The 17,612-nt window shown below is 51.0% G+C and overlaps 1 protein-coding gene across 3 annotated transcripts in view; it reads left to right on the top strand.

The window, feature by feature from the left end:
• evla (Enah/Vasp-like a) overlaps positions 1-17,612 on the top strand; it is a 31,676-nt gene that overhangs the window by 12,883 nt on the left and 1,181 nt on the right. For 2 of the 3 annotated variants that reach the window (XM_084482521.1, XM_084482520.1), the window contains exons 2-13: positions 4,633-4,801; positions 6,275-6,458; positions 11,384-11,444; positions 12,304-12,365; positions 13,873-14,910; positions 15,863-16,119; positions 16,497-16,615; positions 16,846-16,873; positions 17,034-17,067; positions 17,160-17,220; positions 17,311-17,368; positions 17,458-17,515. In XM_084482521.1, the coding sequence (XP_084338647.1) occupies positions 4,633-4,801; positions 6,275-6,458; positions 11,384-11,444; positions 12,304-12,365; positions 13,873-14,910; positions 15,863-16,119; positions 16,497-16,615; positions 16,846-16,873; positions 17,034-17,067; positions 17,160-17,220; positions 17,311-17,368; positions 17,458-17,515 (2,129 nt within the window). Of the gene's footprint in view, positions 1-4,632; positions 4,802-6,274; positions 6,459-8,225; positions 8,432-11,383; positions 11,445-12,303; positions 12,366-13,872; positions 14,911-15,862; positions 16,120-16,496; positions 16,616-16,845; positions 16,874-17,033; positions 17,068-17,159; positions 17,221-17,310; positions 17,369-17,457; positions 17,516-17,612 lie in introns of those variants that run through there. The other variant, XM_084482522.1, reaches the window with a different exon arrangement.

The raw sequence follows: 17,612 nt of genomic DNA, 5'->3' as shown, positions 1-17,612 counted from the left end.
TTAACACGAGTGAGGTAATCAAACCCCAATGTTGGTTATAATCATAAATAAACATTGTACAAATGAAATGGTTTTGTAAGAACAGCCATTATCTCCACTTAGACGCCACAGGCTGTTCTGAGCCATGGATTGAGTCGGAATGTTAACATTTCTCAGCTAAATGACAACGTGTTCAAGATATCACAGTAATTTAAAGTGATTTATGCATGTAAAAACCCTGCAAACAGTCCTATTAATGCATGGTGATTTGCCCTATTTGTTTTTGCTAACCTCTTGCTTTAGGCAAGATATTATAGCCTGATGATATTGAACACTTTCAGATTTTTTAACACTATTTATTTCAGAACTATATGGCATAAATAATATCCCATGTGCATCCCTTCAGTCCTCAGTGTTATGATGGAGGTGTGGTGATCCTTAAGGTCTGGAAGCTGATGTGTAATTATGTGTGCATGTCTCATGAGGTTGTAACCTACAATCTGTCCTCTCTTATTCATGAGGAGGGCAGTGGGGGGCTGGCATGCATCTTTAAACACGTCTCTGCAGTCGGCAGTCTGCTATAGGACGGAAATGTAGGTGAAAACAGGATGATGATATTAGCCAGATGCATTTTCCATTTTATGTTTGACGCTGACTGCCTCTTTATTTTTGCCTGAAAGGATGAGTTGCATGGCGGAAACCCTTGCGGCAGGACTCGGTTCATCAAACCGTGATCCCATTCTGAAGCCTGACCTTCTCCCTGTACGGCCCCATGCTGGGTCTTGACTACAAGCCAGTAGTCACTTTACCTCCCCCTGTGTCCTTCTCCTCCCCCTGTCTCCCTCTCCTCCCTCTCCACCGTTCTCCAATGCTCCTCACTCCCCTTCCACCCTCCAGTCGCTACACCCTCCAGTCAGACCACCAGTCGCTCTGGCTGGTCAGGGCCCCCCATGTAAGCCTCGGGGCGTGGGGTTTTATGAGCTGAACCAGCTGTCAGCTTAGGAGGTTATTTTGTGACCTATGGAGTATGGATCCTCTGTCCATCTTCTCAGGTGGCACTCAGAGACCCTATCCTTACCCTCTGCAATGTTGTCATGCTTTAAAACATCCCTTGGTGTTTTTAAATCCCTTGTAGTTTATTACATTTTTCTATCCCTATTTGAGCATTCACAGACACTAAGCGCTTTTGACACGGCCTGAACATGGGTTTCGAGCAGCAGATGTGTCTATGGAGCTTTCCGTGGCATTTAATTTAACGGAGCTGACCTTATCTGAGGTCCGATCTACTTGAGGTGTTCTCAGGTGAACAGAGCAGAAAGGAAATGTCTGTGGCCCACGGTTCAGGCCCTGACTGAGGGCCACAAGGGTAGCAACGTGCGCTCTTCATCTCTGCATGTGTTGAAAAAGCATAATGTCAGTGGAGTACGAGTATGTGCCTCACGTCACACCACTCTCCCTGATACTGGAGGGAGACCGTTACCGTGGCAGCTGGAGCATGCTAGCTTATTACCCCCCAAACCGGGCCAGGAATAGGGCTTGTTTTAGTAACTCTGTACCCCCAAACCAGTCCAGAAATAGGGCTTGTTTTAGGTGCTCTATGCCCCCAAACCAGTCCACAAATAGGGCTTGTTTTAGGTGCTCTGTGCCCCCAAACCAGTCCAGAAATAGGGCTTGTTTTTGTAAGAAGAGCCATCAGACTGTGGTGACGATGGTCTCACTTGTGAAGATCTGTCATGTGGTTTTGGAGACTTTGGAAAGACGTTCCATCAGTAGATCCTGACCATGGCTGAACCTCTACAGTAGGACTGTAGCACTTTGAAATATGACGCCTTTTCTCTGAAATATGAGGAAATAATAGCAATGTATTCTTCTTCTGACAGCCGAGAAAATATGGATTTTGGATCTTCTCAGCTTGCAGTCAGATGATGTAGCCACAATACGCTGTTCCTGCTTCAAAGGCAGTGTGTCATGGTAACATGATATGCATTCATTACTCCAGGCCAGCTCAAAGAGCACTGAATATTCCCCTGAAGCAGTATGAAATACTAGTTTAGTGATATGGCTCCTCTGCCAGATTCTGAGGCTTCCTAAATCCATTCTGGATTGAATAGTGAAGTTTAGAATGCCTGTTTACCTAAACAGGCATTCAACCTTCATGTAGAATGAGCATGTTTTAGACATCCTGTATCAGTTCCTATGGTTTTATCTAATGTAATGCTCAACGGCAGACCAATATTCTGGTGTCAGTGTTTTTAACATCTCTTCAATTACATAAGATGGCCTTTGGCGGAGTAAAATGTGATTATTGCACATGCAAATGCCTGGTTCAATAGAACGGCTGTTGGGATGATATCGCAATACAAGGAACCCTGTCACTGATGGAGCAGGCACTTGGGACGTGTTTGAGAGGAAGCTACATGCTAACGCATGTAGCTGGGGGCTGGTGACAGCAACACTCAACCCTATCAACATGGTCGCCCATTCTGCAGACGGTGCGTTTACACCATGTTAGCCCAGCTTACATGTTGTCTGCTGTCCAATCATCACTCTCTCTACGGGCCTTGTAGCCAATATAACGTGAGCAGGGAGTGAAGCCCGGGGCGCCACTGACCCGGGGCGGTAAAGACCACTCACTGGGACTGTGTCAGACCGGGGGGGCCAGGGGGTCCTGCCCCATGGGGGGGGGACAGATGGAGGGACAGGAGGACAGGAGGAGGAGGAGAGAGATCCAGAGACGGGGAGAGAACACTTGTGATCATTTGAATGTTAGCATTGTCCTCTGGGCCTTGGAGACTCCGCCCCTCTCCCCCATGACCAGCCTGGGGGACTGGTGACATCACTGGTCTACTGCGTGGGATCAGCCCCTCCATGGTGTTCATATTCATGTGCTCATCGTGCTGATGTAGAGGCGCTATCCAAACAGGATCCATAAGAGCAGAGGGCCTTCTTGTCGGGCTGAGGATAGTCAGTCTGCCAGGTTTATTTTCGACCTTGAATCTTTCGCATTTCTGAACAGCGAATGTAAAGATAGAACAGTGAAGCTTGTTGACAGACACCGGGTCCCCGTGACCAAGACCTGTATAAATAACTCATGTCTCACCCTCACAACACCGCCCAACCGTCACCCTGCTGACATACCTCGGCAGACCTCTGCCAGGCCATAAGCAGGCTCCGTCTCACGGTGCTGGCTAAGTGTGCCCGGTGCTGGCTAAGTGTGCCCGGTGCTGGCTAAGTGTGCCCGGTGCTGGCTAAGTGTGCGCGGTGCTGGCTACGTGTGCGCGGTGCTGGCTACACGTGCGCGGTGCTGGCGAAACGTGCACAGTGCTGGCCAAATGTGCACGGTGCTGGAGGGCTGACAGGGAGCTTGACCCCTAGAGGTGTTGAAGGTGACAATGAGTAAAGGACTTCACAGCTTCCACAAAGCGAGCCTCATGTTGGCTGACATGAGGCTCGCTTTGGATGTTAGCCATCCTGCAGCTGCTAGCCCTCCAGCGAACACTGGAGCGTGGCTTCCTGGGCTTCAGGAAGCCACGCCTCCAACACATCGCGGTCCCTTCATTCACATGGTCCCTGAGCTGCGTTCACAGGGAGGATAATTGCACCTTTTGAGAACTCATCTGTGATGAACTTAGTTAATCGCAGTTGAACTGAACCCTGTAATTAAGTGTCCAAAATGATCTCTTCGTGTTCAGGGGGAAGATTTCCCTTTGTAGTTATTTGTAGAAGTGTGTGTGTGTGTGTGTGTGTGTGTGTGTGTGTGTGTGTGTGTGTGTGTGTGTGTGTGTGTGTGTGTGTGTGTGTGTGTGTGTGTGTGTGTGTGTGTGTGTGTGTGTGTGTGTGTGTGTGTGTGCGCTCTTGCTGTCTGCACTTCTCAGCATGTAGCCCTCAATCAGTTTGTTGATGAGACACTTGATCACACACCATGTGATTACCCACCGTGTTATTACCCAGAAGGTCCACACACACCCATGTGGTCGCTGGCTCTCAGAACGCTCAGCGGTGTGGATCTTGAATGCCACACTAAAGGCCTGCGGGGAAGGGGGCGGGGCGTGGTCTAACGTTGAGGCTTTTGCAGTAGGCTAGTTTCCACGGTTTCAAGATGGCTGCCCCGCCCTCTCGATGGGCGCTGGCTGTCATATTTCTATAGTGGAAACATTGTTATTATCCCTCAAAGGACTTAGGTTCTGGTGGTTTCATGAAGAGGAGGCGGTCTCCTCTCTGCCCACGAGCAAACGCTGATGATGTGGTAGTTGGGATCCTGTGAATCCACTCATATTGTTGTGAATGCGGTTGGAGTTGTGCTAATAACGTTTAGAAAAGGTGTGGTCACTATCTCGCCCCGTGAACTCACCAGCTAACCACACAGTAGTAGTTGTACGTCTGTTCTGATTCGCACCGTACCATTCGTATTATCAAGAGCATGTAGAGGTGAATCCCATTCAAATATATTCTTCCCTTACAACATTTTGGTGTTTCTGGATGCGCTTTCTTTTTCACCGATTCTGTTGTCAGATTAAAGTTTCAACCGCTCGTCCATTTTCTAAATTTTATATTGTCTAGCTTTCAAAATGTAAACTTTCTTTTTTTAATTTGAACCCCCATTTGAGAACCACTGCTCTAACCCCGTGTCTCGTTCTCCTCCCCTCCTCCCAGTGAGCAGAGCATCTGCCAGGCCCGGGCCTCCGTCATGGTGTACGATGACGCCAGCAAGAAGTGGGTCCCCATCAAGCCCGGGCAACAGGGCTTCAGCCGCATCAACATCTACCACAACACCACCAACAACACCTTCAGGGTAGTGGGTGTCAAGCTGCAGGACCAGCAGGTAGGAGAGAGCGAGCAAAGTGTTGGTTTGTGTCAGCTTCCTTTAGAGAGAATGGAGCCTTTTTGAGGAGGCTCTGTTCTCAGGAGACAAAGCTGATGTCTCAGGAGATGATGATGATGATGTGGAATTGCCTTGTGGGTGAACATCGTGGACATATCTGGGGGTCAAAGAATGGAGTGAACATTTTTGATACAAACGTTTTTACATCTGGTAAATGGTAAAGACTACATTTATATAGCGCTTCTCTAAACAGTGGCCACTCAAAGCGCTGTACAATTATTGTCCGACATTCAACCATTCATACACACATTCACACACCGACGGCAGTGTCAGGCGACAGCCAGCTCTTCAGGAGTAGTTAGGGTGAGGTGTCTTGCTCAGGAACCTCGACACACCCGCTCTACCTCTTGAGCCACTGCTGCCCCATCTTAAAATAAATGGACATATACTGTACGTACCTGCCCTAAAGGTGACCGCAAGGACTCTTTGAGGGACACTCAATTTGACTGCATTTGATTAGCAAAGGAAGACTGCAGGCTTACCTACGTCTCTAAACAAAGCCGGCAGTCATTGTGAAACTACAGCAGTTGGAAGACATCCAAGGCCGTGATTCATTTACATTAAAGGTCCAGTCTCTGTAGAGTTGAGTGGCATCTAGTGGAACATACTTGGCATAAATGGAATATAACTAACTTAAGTATGTTTTAATGAGTGTATAATCCCATGAAAATAAGAACTGTGGTGTTTTTGTTACCTTAGTTTGATCCATTTATATCGATGGGTAGCGGGTCCTCTTCCACGGAGGCCGCCATTTTGCACCACCATGTTTCTACATCAGCCCAGAACAGACAAACAGCGCTAGAGAGAATGCGTTTTTAGGAAACTGTGTTTTGGGCTTAGAGTTGTAGGAAGGAGGGCGGTGTGTTGTCTCCATGGCTACGACCCATTTCTGATAAATATTTAGTACCATCGTTGTGACGAAGCCTTATAATAAGTGATGGATATGAGATGTGCCACACCGTAGCGTTATATATGTGTCCTAGAAGATTAACTCTCTCTCTGACACGGACATCAACATCAACCGCTTGCCAGACGGAGCTCCACACATCCAGACACACCGTGGTGTTATAGATAAGTGAGAGAGTGACGGTAACATTGGTGAAATGCTTTCCCTCAATCATTTATGTCTGTGACCTTATCCCAAAGTTCAGGTGTCACTGAACTATTCAAATGCTATGGCATTATTAAGCTCTTTAAGTGAAAATAAATATGAAATATGTATATGTGTGAGTGTGAGTTTGTGTGTCACTAAACTTTGTTGTGCCGTGTCAGTTCAGTACGGGTTTGATTTTGAATGAAACATGAGAGAGAAAAACCCAGGCTCCACGTTGGGTTGCAGGGCCGCAGATGGTCTCATGGTGGTCCCTCTCCTCTCCGTCTCATGATCTCCCCTCTCCTCCGTCTCCGTTTCAGGTGGTCATCAACTACTCCATCGTCAAAGGCCTCAAGTACAACCAGGCCACGCCCACCTTCCACCAGTGGCGGGACGCACGCCAGGTGTACGGCCTGAACTTCGCCAGCAAGGAGGAGGCCACCACCTTCTCCAACGCCATGCTGTTCGCCCTCAACGTGCTGAGCTCGCCAGACGGAGGAGGAGGTAACCAGGGCTCACAACGCTGATAACGCTGATACCACTGAACCAGTGATGACACTGGTACCACTGGACCAGTGGTACCCTTTACTGGTACACTATATGTCTTATTCCAGAATAGATGGGTAACAAGACAATGGCTCTAGCTCTACCAAACGTGGGATTAAAAAGACATTCCTGCTGTCGCCAGACACACCGTTTGTCTTCGTTTGTCTTTTTGTTGTCGTCCAAACTCATCAGAATCGGCAGTTAAAGAAGAGATTTCAAAACTTTTTTCGATTAACTCCGAAAAGTATGACGGAAAATGTTAACAAGAGTAGTACTTACTACAGTACTGGAATAATAATTCTTCTTATTTGGGCTCAATGTGGGACTAAACATTTTGAACACATTACTAGCTTGAATAATGTTAGCTCAGCGCATGTGTTAATATTGACCAAAGTATTTTAGGAGCCAGAGATGCAGTATTGAGGGACGTGTAGCCACGGCCTGTGCGATGTGATGAGGAGACTCCCTGCAGAGTGTTGATCGAGGGTCAGTGTTGTGGTAGACGGGTCCACACCCTCAGCCCACTGCAGTAAACACTGTTGAAGGGTTTTAGTCAAATCCACAGGACTTTACATACAGGCAAAAGGACTCCTGCTTTCTTTCCAAAGTAGGCCTGCATCTCTTCACCTCTGAACTCCAGCCCTGCTAGGCTGTCTATGATATTGATCTCAAAGTGGATGCCACACACGCCATCAAAACATATATATGTAAATGTTACTGTATAGTAATTCAATTAAATTCAAGTAGGGGCTAGTAGGGGCTGTATGTGCTGCTCACCTTTGTGATTACGATATATCCCTTTACCATAACTATAATATACAACAGTGGAGAAAGTAATGTTTTAGAGTTATGCAAGCGAGAAATGACGATCATATCCATCAAGTCAGTAGCCCCCACTACTGACCGAGTAAGCGTTGCCCCGCCCCCCACGTGCCACACCCGAGCCTCCCCTTGATCCTGTGTGGGCGCAGGCCTGCGTCTCAGACTCTAACTCTATGCGACTATCTGTCAGAAATGGTCAGAGTGAGACAACATCTTCTTTTCAGAATGCAGTATCGTAATATCCTCTGAGCTGAGGCCCTCTAGTGGTGATTTGTGCTTACTGCAGCATCATTGTTCTTTTTTTCCCCAAGCTAAGCATATAATCAATTCTAGGTGAAAGGCACGACCATAACCACTTATGACATCATAAAGAACCTCATATTGTACTTAGATTTTTTTATATTATATTGCTGACCGCAGTTTGATGGTAGCACTCGTTGAAGTTTACAGAAATGATCCAAACTAGGAGCCGTGCAGTGTCAGGGGTGGACATGGATGGTTACTATAAATTATGTTGGACCATAACTCTATTAGACACTCATCCCAACTCTTGGTTTACCAAATATTTTCTAATTGGCTCTGGTTACAGTCTACTTATAGTGTGTGTGTGTGTGTGTGTGTGTGTGTGTGTGTGTGTGTGTGTGTGTGTGTGTGTGTGTGTGTGTGTGTGTGTGTGTGTGTGTGTTTGTGTGTGTGCATGTGAGTGCAAGCGTGTGCAGGGAACTTCTGGGTAATATTTGTGTCTCTCTGGTGTCATCCAGTCCATTTTTTAAGCTTTCCTATTGGTGGGCAGCTCTGTCTAAAATGCCAGGGAGCTGTCTGGTCTTACCCCCCCCCCCCCCCTCAGTCTGGCTGCATTTGGCCCTGAGATCATGGCCCCCCCCTCGCACACAGCTCTCTGGTCTTGGGATAGCGGACCTCCGCTCTCCGCAGCGAGCCTACCTTCCTCCAGGCCAACCTCAGGGTGTGTTGCGTGTCCCGTAGCCGTGGTAACCGGGATCCTCTCACTGAGGCAGCTGATCTCAGGGTGGTACCTGGTCTACCTATGCCGACTCTGGACGTAGCCCCCGGAATCCTCCGCAGGGTCTCCTCGGCCATCATCCTCCTCAGTGAGTAGTCCCTCCGGTGGAGAGCAGAGCAGAGGCTCAGTGCATCTGCCGTCTTCACGTGTGCTTAGGTCAGCTGTAGGGCATTCTGGGTAACTACAGGATTCACACACAGTATCGTATGCTTTGGGATGTTTGTGCCTTCAGGGAGACCCGATCGAAGTGTTATGATTCAGGCTATTACAGAATGAAGATGAAGTTTGTGTGTTCTACTGCTCTATGTGGGGATGGAGCCCAGATTACCATAGAACTGTTGGGAACATGTCGTTAGAAAAGGATTTAAAGATTATAACTCAAACGGGGAATATTGTTACTAATAATATGAGTGTTTGGGGGATGGGGAGGATTCATATTCCTCCTTCCCCAAATAGTACCCCAGCAGCATTGGGCAAGACCCCCCTTACACACCCACACCTTGATTAAACATAGCCCCCATACACACACATTCAACCCCCCCTCACACGCACACAAGCATGCACATACACACACATAAACACAAACACATAAAGACACACACACACACACACACACACACACACACACACACACACACACACACACACACACACACACACACACACACACATTGCGCTTATGTGTCTGATCAAGCCCTTGTCTTCCTACTGTCACCGTGGCAACAACTGGCTAACCACCCACCCCCACCCCAACATACACACACGCACGCACACACTCACACACGCGCATGTTTCTACACGCTCAAATGCATGGCGCAGCAGAGGTGGATAATTGGCCGTTGACGTCTGCCTCGTTAGGACCGGCAGGTGGCTCAGGTGGTCCACTCAGCAACCTCGAACAGGTGCTTTAGCAAATGAGGGAAACGTATTCTGACGGACCCGGGTAGGATGGTATCCTGGGGGCTTCGGTGTGTGTGTAGATGGAGGGTGCGTCTCTGTGGGTCGGTTGGTGTGTGTGTGTGTGTGTGTGGGTACACATACACCGTGTACATACACCGTGTTCTCCATTGTCTCCACTCTGTTGACCGTCGCTCGGGGCGAGGTGCTCTGCTGTTGCCACCAAACAGGGAGAACAGAGAGTCTGTCAAACCTGTCTCCACGGCCCCCAGGGGCCCTTATCTCCCTGGAGCCCCCCCCCCGGAGGTCCCCCCCCCCCGCCCCCCTGAAGACCCACACACACAGACTTGTGACGCTTGGTGTTCTCTCGGTTATTATCCCTCCTCTGTTCCAAGATGGAGGCTGTTACAGAGCTACGGTAGGGTTGACATGTGTCATCATGTGACACACTCTCGCCGTGTTGCTCTGTCCGCTGATCCCTTAATCACCCCCGCAGCACAAGCAAGGATCAGAGGGTGTGGTAAACAAGCAATCACCATGTCAACGCGTCTGGCTGACTTCACCCACTCACCAACCCACCCACCCCTTTAAATAGCAGTGAAAGCGAGACAATCAGTCCACAAAACACAATAGATTGCTCCAAGGATCAGCAACACACACACACACACACACACACACACACACACACACACACACACACACACACACACACACACACACACACACACACACACAGGGCCTCTCCACCCTGCTCCCCCTGTGTTTTGACTAACTGGTAAACTAGCACTTAACCAGTCCATACACTGTGATTAACCTCTTCACACCATCGTTTCATCTACTGCCATCTGTAACAAGTAACAAGAGGTCTTTGAAAGTGCAGAACTTTAACTGCTGACTAACGGCCGTGGGCTTTAGCATTTGGTTGCTTCCGTTTGACTGCCCCCAGCGCCCCTCCCAGCCCCCCCCCCCCCCCCCCCGAGACACAGCGGAAACACCACCCTTGGGTGCTCTCCCTGCGCCGTTGCCTTTTAATGGCCGGTATTCTGGTGCTAAGTGCTCTGGTGGGGCTCAGAATAGGATTCTCATTGAGATGCCCAGCGGGGGGCGGTGGGGGGTCCGGAGGTACGGGGCCTGGCTGCAGTCAGCTGCGCTTCTGTGGCTTCCAAGTCCCGCCCACACACACACGCACACACGCATGCACACAAATGCGCACACACTTATGTGTGTGGGCGGGAACATCTATGGGACCTGCAAAAGGTGCATGATAGTGACAAACTTTAAGGCATACATTAATCCTTGAAACATCCTTTTTATCAGGCCATCGTCATATAGCAGATGCATCCTCTATAGAGGGAGCTTAACCACGGTTTGTAGTATTAATGAATCACATTGGAAGGAGCTTCTTGCCCTAACCCTAACCCTACCATGCAGAGGGTCCATGCTGTCAGTCTTCTCAGTGAGCGGTTGTGTAAGGGCCGGCGATCACGCTGATAACAAACAGGTCTTTGAAGCACTCAGGAGTTCCTCTAATGTATTATTTTGTGTTCTGATCTTCCACGTTAAAACCAACATCGACCGCCGAACCACACTTTACAAGTGACATTTACTACAAGTCACATAACTTATATACTTATACATAACTGTTGTGGTCCGCTGCGACAGGTTTGTGGAGCATTAAGTCACGTGTGCGTACTCTGAGCTCACTCACAGAGTATGTGGGGGGGAGGGGGAAGGAAAAGAGGGACGGAGGGAGGGCTTCCATCAGAGCGGCACACCTCATCTAGATAGCACATAACACTTGTTGTTGCCTGAAGTGGTATGTCACGGTTGTCAGGTAGAGTCCCATCAGATGCTTTAGTGACCAACCATTCTCCTTATCACCACGATAGGACAGGCCCTGCCCACCCACAGCTAATGATGGGTTGATCTGTTCCCATTAGAGGAGCAGCTCCTCCCTGGCCTGATTCTGATCCTCAAGTTCAATATCAGAAGCAGAATGATCCAATCCTCCCCACTATAAAAGGGTGGAAACTTCTTCTTTGCTGAAGTCAGAGTTCTTCTCGTGTTGACGTATGGGATTATAGGCGTTGCTAGGTCATGGTTCTCCTGCTCTTACTGTGGTTTCCTGCTGTGTTTCTTCCAGGTCCTGTTCAGGTCCAGAGGCAGAATGGTCCGTCCTCAGAGGACAGCGAGGCACAAAGGAGGTGAGTCCTGCTGCCATGATGAAAACACTCCCAAAACACTCCCACCCTAGATGATCCCAACGCTGGAACACTGGCGCGACTTCCACTTCAACATTACATAACTTGGAAAACTACGAGGAAAATGATAAATGAGTGGGCTGCTATGCACATATTATTTACTGTACCGCCCATGGAACCTACGTGATTATAATCTCCTCGCTTGTGGCCATAGTCTCCCCTCTTCTTTTCCCAAGTTCGATTCCCATGAGAGAGACCTGAGGTTTGGAGGAACACCAGAAGCATTCCTGCTACCTTCTTCTCTCTGACGTTATCAAACTTATTTCTTTACATGAACCCAAGCCCCTACCTATTGTGTAAGGATAAAACAAACGTGGTTATGAATTATCATAGACTACAAATAAAACATAAGAAACCTGAATGACTTCCCAGCTTGGTTGCAGCTTCTGAAGCAGTCAGCTGTGCACTGGAACCAGACTAGTAGGGTCCGGCCCTGAGGGTCTAGGGTCTGGCCCTGAGGGTCTAGGGTCCGGCCCTGAGGGTCTAGGGTCTGGCCCTGAGGGTCTGGCCCTGGCCCTGAGGGTCTAGAGTCTGGCCCTGAGGGTCTAGGGTCCGGCCCTGAGGGTCTAGGGTCTGGCCCTGAGGGTCTGGCCCTGGCCCTGAGGGTTTAGAGTCTGGCCCTGAGGGTCTAGGGTCCGGCCCTGAGGGTCTGGCCCTGGCCCTGAGGGTCTAGAGTCTGGCCCTGAGGGTCCAGGTTCTGGCCCTGAAGGTCCAGGTTCTGGCCCTGAGGGGTCTGGCCCTGAGGGGGGTCCGGGGTATGTCCCTGATCCCCGTCCCCCGTGTGTTCCTCTGCGGGTTGCAGGATGATGGAGCAGCACCAGATGCAGGCGCACAAGGAGAGAGAGCGCAGGACGTCAGGATCAGGTGAGCCTAAACAAATAGACTCACACCTTGTTAAACACACACTCACTCCACCAGTCAGGCTCTACCTGCGCACACACACACACACACACACACACACACACACACACACACACACACACACACACACACACACACACACACACACACACACACACACACACACACACACACACACACACACACACACACACACTCAGTCCGCAGCACACCCTGCTTTGGATACGGGCGGCCTGGTTTGAGGTCTGAGGGCGGGCCGACGAGAAGCGGGCCGACGCTTTTGCAAACCAAACATCTGACACAGGTGTCAGGGAACGCCTCGGCTGGCCCCACATTGACATGTTTTCTCGTGGCTGACGGGCCGATCCACTGCTGTCCCGAGGTGAGGGGGACAGCACGGTGGGTCCTGAACTGAAAGGTCCCGGGTTCGATCCCCTGATCCCCTGATGTCCGCAGCCTATCTGTAGACGGTCCCGGAGCGAGATGCCATGCTCCCAACCCGCTCCTAAACGGCATGTGTCTAAAACTCTCTCTAAGGTGGATAAACGCATCGGCTAAACCAGGACTAAACCACTAAACAGATCCCTGTACTAATACTAGAGGCTAAATATTCCCCATAGTAACCACAACCATCCCCCACAATGCAATGCCCCATGTTGTCCGGCGTACGTAGATTGAACCCGGCACCGCCGGTTCTGCTCCTCCCTGCCTGTGTGCCCCTCCTCCTCCCTCTGACCGGAAATGTCCAATATACCCTCAACCCCCCCCCCCGCCCCTTCAAACCCGCACACAGGTTGAAGCCCTCCTCCACCTCCTTCACCTTCACCCCACCGCCTGCACCCTGCAACATGCCTTACTGCCATCCGCTGCCCCCCGGCTACCGTTGGGGAGGGGGGGGTAACATGCTACATGCTTTCTCAGTCATGGCTCAGTCATGTTGCGTTTTGCTTCTTCTTTTTTCCGTTCCGATGTTTGGGTTCTTTTGATTGCTCCTGATTTCTCTCATCTTTTACTTGCTCGGTTGCTCAGTGGGTTGCTTCTCATCCGTCTCATGTTTTGCTCTCTTTTCTTTTGTTTTTCCTTTGTTTGTTGCCCTCCTCCTCCTCGTCTTCCTCCTCCTTGTCCGTCCTGCTCCTCCACGTCTGTATCTCTGTGTCTGTGTTGTTTCTCTCTCTCTCTCACTCTGTCTCTCTCTCTCCCTCTCTGCCTCTCTCTCTCCCTCCTTTCGTTCTTGCTCGCTCTCTCACTCTCTCTCTCGCGCTCTCACTTCTTCCGTTCTCTCTCTCTCTCTCTCTTCCTGTCTCTCTCTTGCACTCGCTTTCTCTATTTCTCTCTCTCCCTCTCTATCTCTGTCTCTCTAACTCCCCTGTTCTCTCTCTCACTGACTCCTCTCTCGCTCTCTCTCGCTGTCTCGCTCTTTCTCTCTCTCCTTTCGCTCTCGCTCGATCTTTCTCCCTCGCTCTCTCTCTCTCTTCCTGTCTCTGTCTCTCTCCCTCTCTCTCTGTCACAGTCGTCTCCACTCTCCAATATAAAGTCGCCACCACCCCCACCCACCCTGACACTCCGCCCGGGTACAGACACTACAGGGCTAGCACCCTGCCGCCCTCCTACGTGCGCGTGGCCTCCTCCTCCTCCTCCCCCCCCTGCTCCTCCGCCTCCTCCTCTCCCTCCCAGGAGAGGGAGGCCTCCAGGGACAAGGGGCAGCTGTCCTCCCAGCTCTCCACCTCCCTGGCCTCCGCCTTCTCCCCCGTCCAGGGCGGGGTCGGCACTCAGGGCCGACAGGTCCGCCAGATCCCCCTGTCCCCCCCCACCATCGCCCGCCACTTGCACCACCAACAACAACAACAACAACAACAGCTGTATCAACAGCAACAGGAGATCGTGCTCCCGCCCAAACACGGCACCTGGTCCGCCTCCCACATGTCCCACATGTACGCTCAGATGCAGGCCGCCGCCGCCGCCCAGTCTCCCCCGATCATGATGGCCATGCCCGGGAAGCAGGCCCCGCCCCCGCAGCCCGCCCCCCCGGTGGCCCTGCCGCTGCCCCCGCTGAGCTCTAGGCCTAAGCCCCCTCCCATCGACACCAGCCTGGCCTCCCAGCAGTACGCCCACCACCTGACCCCCCAGTCCAACGGCCTGCCAGAGGAGTACTACTCCCCCCACTCCCACCACCTGCCCGTCACCCCGCACTACTGCGAGGCCGTGCCCATGCCGCCTCTGACTGGCTCTCCGGCCCAGGCCCCGCCCCTTCAGGCCCCGCCTCCTCAGGCCCAGCCCCCTGGCCAGTACCCCTCCAGCTTCCATCCTCAACAGCAACAACAACAGCAACAGCAGCAGCAACAACAACAGCAACATATACAACAGCAGCAGCAGCAGATGTACCATCAACAGCAGCAGCTGTACCAGCAGCAGCAGCAGGTTTACCAGCAGCAGGCTCAGCCCCCCTCCTCCTCCTCCTCACCCCCCTCTTACACTTACGTGTCTGATGGGGGCTCGCCCAAGAAGGCCCCCTCCCCGGTGCCCCAGCAGGCCCCAGGGGTCCGCAGCAGTAAGTATGAGGAGAGAGGCGGAAGGAGACTCTGCAGAGTGATGGTATTTGTGTGTGTGTGTGTGTGTGTGTGTGTGTGTGTGTCCCTCCCTAGCAGCGGTGCCCTTGAGCATATTCTGAACCTGGGGCTGGAGGCAGCCCCATTCTCTTCATCATGCCCTGCAGAAAAGTAGCAACAGCTCCCAGATCAGTCAGTGTGTCCTGGTGAAGTTCTCCAGCCATGGTGACACACAAGACTGAAGACAGATCAGCCATAGAGAATTGGCATTATAACAAATCTGAAATGTGCTTACTTTACCTAAAGTTGTCCATCGCTATGAAGGTCATACATCGCAGAATAACGTAGTCATAGATTTGATGACATGAATGCACCTTCTTTACAACAGAAATTCCCATTTTCTTGAAAAGCCCAGGGAGATTCCTGTTTCATGTTATGAATATAAATACAAAACATATTGAATATTTTGCATATTAAAATAAATGCAAACTGTGACCCAATGCACATTTGCGCTCATACCCTTTTGAAGAGGTAGGTGATCTGAGTGTAGATTTCGAATGGGCTTCATTTGACAAACTGAACAGATTAGAAGACTTTTGTTTGAGTTGATTTGGTTAGACTTTGGTTTTAAGAACAAAGTCAAACAGGTTTTTCCTGATTACCGTGAGACAGATAAAATGCATTCTTTAAAGGCGAACCCTGAAGAGGATAATGCCATAAAGTACCTCTGCCTTATCGCAGCCCATGAATGACTAACCTGCTCCAACCTGTTTACATAACAAAGCCATTCCTCCAATGGAGCGGTGTTACCGAAGCCTCGCTCCTTAGATCTCCCCGTGTTCACCAGGTGAATGAATGGCGCAACATCATTACCCTGGGCGCAGAAAGGAGGCCCAGCCCGCCTATTGGTCCATTCATCTTCCTCATTAACATTCCTAACTCTACCACTCCCAGGTCCCCCTGTCTCCGCAGGTCACCCGTCGTCCATGCTGTCCGTAGCCCCCCCTCCGGCCCCCGTCCTACCGCCCATGGCCGGACCGCCCGCCCCGCCGCCTCCTCCGGGGCCCCCGCCCCCTCCCATGGCGGTGCCCCCGCCCATGCCCCCTCCGCTGCCCACCGGTGGGGGCCCTCCCGGGGGCCCGCCCGGGCTCATGCAGCCCTCCGGGCTTGCCGCCGCGCTGGCTGGCGCCAAACTACGTAAAGTACAGCGCGTGAGTATCACACTGGCAGACCCCCACCGCCGAGGGGCCAAGGGGCCCCTACAACCCCCTCCCTACCCCCACCTCCTCTCGCCTTGTTCCTCGCTAAACATGTTTTGGAAGTAAAGAGGTCAGGCTTGAGGTTCCTTTGTTCTAAGGGGAGAAAAGCCACAGAGCGAACACCCTCTGAGATAAGATAACATTTATGGATCCCTGGGGAGGAAACCAAACCGCACTCACCCAGCGTGCTCATGTGTGTAATGCAGCGTCCGTCTCCCAAGGCAAACACCGCAGGTACAGAGTAAACACGGGCCCGGTGGAGGCCTTGTTCTGAGCATTGAGGGCCGGTCCCGGGAGACCAATCGTTGTGGATCTCGTCTCCCCCCTAGGATGAGAGCAGCCCCCCGGGTTCGGGCGGCTCCCGGAGCGACTCCAACCGCTCCAGCGGCGGCAGCGGGGGCGGAGGGGAGGGGCTGATGCAGGAGATGAACGCCCTGCTGGCTCGGAGGTGAGGAGACCCCACCGCCGTGCGTCACTCATACACTCATCCGTCACTCACACCCTTACTATGCTGGGAGAGAACCACATGAAAAATACACCTGCTAAACCCGGATGTGCTGTGATGTGATCGATGAACCGTGTTGGTGTGGGTCACTGTTTAAATATTCTCCTTTCTTTTTCTGATCCTTCATCCGTTCTTCATGATTGATTTCTTGTGTCTGATTTGTCTTCTCTCAGGCGGAAAGCATCAGAGAAACCGGATGAAGTGAGTATCTGTCTGAATAAATCTCCTCTTCCCGTCTTGGTATACAGAGACTGAGAATGATCGAGCGCTCAGGCTTACGTTACCATATTCCTGGCATTAGAAGATCACACATTAGGGTCATTGATCACTGGTTTGTCCTAATTTTTCTTCTGTTCCGCAGGACGACTCTGGCGGTCGTGGACAGAATTCTACTGGTACAGAACTGTCCGTCAGAGAAACACCTCATCTGCACACACACATTTTACACGTACATTTGACGCTGACCTTCTCTCTCTCCTCTCATCAGATGCCCTGAAGAAGCCGTGGGAGCGGTCTAACTCGGCCGAGCGCTCCTCGCTGGTGTCAAGGTCAGTATCGAGCCGCGGCCTGTTGTGTACACTAGGCTCCCCGCTGTGAGCTGATGGGTCCTCATAGGTCTGGTGTGTCTTGTCTTGCAGAGTGAGGCCCGTCGGCAGCTCCAGTGAAGCAGACACAGAGTTCGACAGAATGAAGCAGGTCCGGCGATGCACACTTTCACTTCTCATCTCATTAGCGGACGTGATGAGCGTCTACCAGAGAACTAATGCTGAGCTCTTTCTCTGCAGGAGATCCTGGATGAAGTTGTACGTGAATTGCATAAAGTTAAAGATGAGATCATCAATGGTGAGAAAAGACTTTAGTCCCCCGCTCTATAAATAATCAAATTCATCCATTCATAAAGCAGCTAAGATCATTCATTTCAATAACTACAAATTGCTCT

This window comes from Micromesistius poutassou (assembly GCF_964030765.1).
Source record: "Micromesistius poutassou genome assembly, chromosome: 17".
Lineage (NCBI taxonomy): Eukaryota > Metazoa > Chordata > Actinopteri > Gadiformes > Gadidae > Micromesistius > Micromesistius poutassou.
Note: the sequence above shows the minus strand (reverse complement) of the source record. Positions and strands in the feature narration are given on the sequence as shown.